Raw genomic sequence first — 4167 nt, 5'->3', positions numbered from 1 at the left:
TTATAAGAAGAGTGACAACTATGCAGGTTTCTGAGTTTCTGCTTTATTAATCATGTAAAGATAAGTATAGTAGACTTCAAATGTCTGAGGGGATATATCCTAAAATCTTCCAAAATCTGCAAATTCTTGAATATCAATATTGCCTATATTTTCCCTGATAAAATGTACTATGTATTTTCACATATTTGAGCCATACTTTTACTCAATAGTCCACTCTTATTTTTCCACAACTTTCATTATTCTCAATAAAAGCCACGAATCTCTTATATTCCACACTTTTTAAACATTTTTTTTTACTACAAAGAAAATTTTCTCTTCAGGGGGACAATTGCCTTCAAGAAGTCACTTCACTTGAGTCTTTGAACAGTTGAGAAGCAGAAAGAATTTTGACATGCAAGCTCTGTGCAATTGCGTTGGCTCAGTTACACCAGCCTCAAACAAAGAAACTTGCACATCTGCCACAGTAAAATTACAAACTACTAGATCTAATTTAGTGGAAGTTTACAAAGAGTCAAAAACTGCAAATTCTAAATGCTTAATTTAAAAAGGGATGTTCTATTTTTCATAAAGAGTTCAGTTTTATGTGATATGAAGATCTTCCATTGAAGCAAGTATCTGCTGAAGCCGACTTTCATCACACAGTCCTCAGAACCTGCCCTAGACACAGCCCTCTGTTAAAACTTAAAAAGCTAAGGTTAACTTGCACAACTCCAGACCCCCTGTATTCTGCAAAGTTTGAAAAGAACAAGTTTGAAATTTGCCTTGAGAACTGTTTATTTACTTATTATTCTCCTCAAGGCACCTATAACCTCTTTGTTCCTCAGACTGTAGATAAAAGGATTTATCAGGGGAATTATGACTGTGTAAAACAAAGAATACATTTTATCCTGATCTTCAGCTGGTCCAGACCCAGGACGCACGTACATGAGGAAGAGAGTGCCATAGAACAAGGAGACGGAGAGCAGGTGGGCGCTGCACGTGGAGAAGGCTTTGCTCCTGCCCTTTGCAGACTTCTTTTTCAGGATGGCAAAGAGGACACGCATATAAGACACTATGATGGTCAGAAAAGTAAAAGATTGTATAAAGACTGAAAATATAAAAATCAGGAGCATATTAACTCTAGGGTCAGTACAGGAAATCTTCAACAGTTGTAAAATTTCACAGTAGAAATAATGTATTACATTGGACTTGCAGAAAGTTAATCTAAATAACAAACCCACATGCATCATGGGATGAAGAAACCCAATAATATATGAAACAACTAATAATTGGATGCAGAAGATATTGGACATCACCGCTGGATAAAGCAAGGGGTTGCATATGGCCACGTAGCGGTCATAGGCCATCACCACCAGGAGGAAACATTCTGTGTTTGCACTGGAAGCAAAAGTGTAAAATTGAGTGATGCACCCAACTAGGGATATCACGTGATTCTTAGATAAAAATGTCGTTAGCATCCTGGGGGTCACTGAGGACGAAGAACAAGCATCTGCAAAGGCCAAGCTGCCGAGGAATAAGTACATGGGGCTGTGAAGACATGGATCCTTCCAGATGAGAGCAGCCAGTCCGAGGTTGCCCACCATGGTGGTGAGGTAGGTGAGCAGGAACACCAGGAACAGAGGGGCCTGCAGCCCTGGACGCTCTGTCAGTCCTGTGAGAACAAACTCGGTCACCAGCGTCTTGTTTGCGTCCATCATATCCCCTCAGGCTGATCAGTGCAGTAAGAGAACAGGTGAAGGCCACGGTCACAAAAGACCATGAAAATAATCACATTTTACGTGAAAAAAAATGCATTTTCCTTGTTTATGTACCCCCTTTAATCAGAACACTTACCTTTTACCCTTGAGTAAGTATTTTTCACAAACAGTAAGTATTTGGGAAACTTTCCTAAAAATTAGAAGGAAAAAATGTATATATAATATAGAAAGATTTCATTACTTGTATGAAAGAAGTGAGCTTATTTTTTAATTGATTGCAATTTAATAATCATCTTCTAATTTAAAAATCTTTAAAAATAGAGATAGAATTAAGCTATTCAAATATACTAAAGATTAGTTATCAAAACTACTAGCATGCATTCTAAATAATGTGGCACTTCCCTACAAATTAAGAACATACTGAAATGCTTCCTCTGACCATTATTATGTGGTGCTATCTTAGAAATTACAATGCATCTAAGAAAATTAAATAAAACAATATAATAAAGATATAATAAACTATCATAAAAAATTTTAGGAGAAAAATTCATATTTCTTGCTGATGTTATATTTGTATAATTAAAAAAATAACATTATGACTTTAATAAGTACCAGTACAGCACGGAAACATCATCACCAGATTTTTTTCTATGCAAGCAATAACCAACCAGAGAGAAGAGAAAGAGAAATTAAAGGGAAATATTTCAATTATAAGAGCCATAACACTTTAAAATACATTGAAATAACTTTTAAAATATGTGAGACCTATGTGAAGAAAATTACAAAACTTACCAAAGGGCGTTATACAATTTCTGAAGAAATAGGCAGCAAAATGTGTTCTTAGATAAGAAAATTTCGTATTATAAATATATCAGTAGAATTGGAATTAATTTCGATTAGAATCCTAATTGTTTTTTAATAAATAGCATAAGCATAAAGTTTACATAGCGTAAAGTTATTTTTAAAAGACAAGGAAAACATGAACAGTAAGAAAGTCAACTGTGCAGGATTAAGTATTAAAACATTAAGCCATTCCACAGAATATTATACGACATGGAAATAGGGAAATTTAATAGTGAAACCAAATAAAGATTCAAGTATATATTGTGATTTGATACTTTATATGAATGATTTTTTAATCGAGAAAAGCGATGATTTATTTAATAAATTGTATGGTTATATTTGCCAATCTACCCAGAAAAAAATGTAAGTATGGCTCCCTATTTTAAAACTGCTCCTGAATCAAGCACTTAAAAGTAAAAAACAAAACAAACAAACAAAAAAAACCACTTAAAATATTCTAAGAAAATTTATGAAATAAATATAATTTAAATATATTACAAAAATCTTTGACTAATATAAGAAACATAAATTATAAAGATATAGTATATTTAATCTAATTTTAATTGTATGAAACTGGATTATGTATTAAATCTGTAAAAAGGAGAAAGATAAATAAAACTTTGGAAGCAATATGTGCAATAAGTATGATAGACAAAATATTTGAACCTATCACATTCAAAGAAATCTTACAAATTGGTAAGAAAAGTCAAATAACTCAATAGGAAAATGGAATTGAATAGGCAAGTCACTGAAAAATATGTCAACACGTTCAATAGTGCAGGAAAAGAAGCTCACCTTCCCCTGCGCTCAGGCTGCACAAATAACAATAAGACATCACTTTTCACTCCTCAGATCTGCACTGCTTAGGGAGCGAAGTCGCCTGTAGCATTGTTCATGGTGGCAAAGACTGGAAATAACATGAAAACCAATCGGGATTAAGTAACAGTCAAACAAATCCTGATGTAAGCATACTAGTGAATATTATATCAGGCATTTAATAATGAGTTATTGATCTACCAGTTGACTCAAGGAAATTTCCACAATTGTTAGGAAAGTGAGAAAAGCAAGATGAAGAGAAATGTATATGAGATGATCGCATTAAACAAACAGACAATAAAGTCTTACAATTTTCACTGTATGTCTATCTATGAACACATGCACACATATGTATTTGCAAATAGCCATATGAACATAAAGATTATATGAAATGATAGACCCCAGGTTGATAATATTTACTGTCTTTGTGTAGGTAAGAAGAGAGAATAAAGGAGGGGAAGAGAGAAATAAACAGTGTAAACAGAATTTTTAAAATTTGTGATAAAAACACTAAATGTTATCATCCTGGTCATTCAATTATAGATATTTCTCTAGGTACAGAGACATATACTCAAGGATAGTCATAAGAGTGTTAATAGGGAGAAAGAGAAAAGGAAAGAAACAAGAATAATAATGCTATTATTAATTTTAATGAAAAAATAGACATTAGTCATAAGTAATTTTTTTGTAAAAATACATCAAGTTCAGAAAACTTTTTGGGTTATGTAACACATGCTTTTGAATATTTTCAGTGGTATCTGACTTCAACCATTGAGAATGATTTCTTCCTTTCTCTCTCTCTTATTTGGGG

At 33.0% G+C, this 4167-nt stretch overlaps 1 protein-coding gene across 1 annotated transcript; it reads right to left on the bottom strand.

Moving 5' to 3' along the window:
* Positions 1-773: 773 nt before the first annotated feature.
* LOC124238452 (olfactory receptor 5AC1-like) lies at positions 774-1697 on the bottom strand. Its single transcript, XM_046659423.1, has one exon. It carries the CDS (start codon positions 1695-1697, stop codon positions 774-776), a length of 924 nt encoding a protein of 307 aa, XP_046515379.1.
* Between the last annotated feature and the right edge of the window lie 2470 nt (positions 1698-4167).

Source organism: Equus quagga, chromosome 4 (assembly GCF_021613505.1).
Source record: "Equus quagga isolate Etosha38 chromosome 4, UCLA_HA_Equagga_1.0, whole genome shotgun sequence".
Lineage (NCBI taxonomy): Eukaryota > Metazoa > Chordata > Mammalia > Perissodactyla > Equidae > Equus > Equus quagga.
This window is presented reverse-complemented; position numbering and strand designations above follow the sequence as displayed.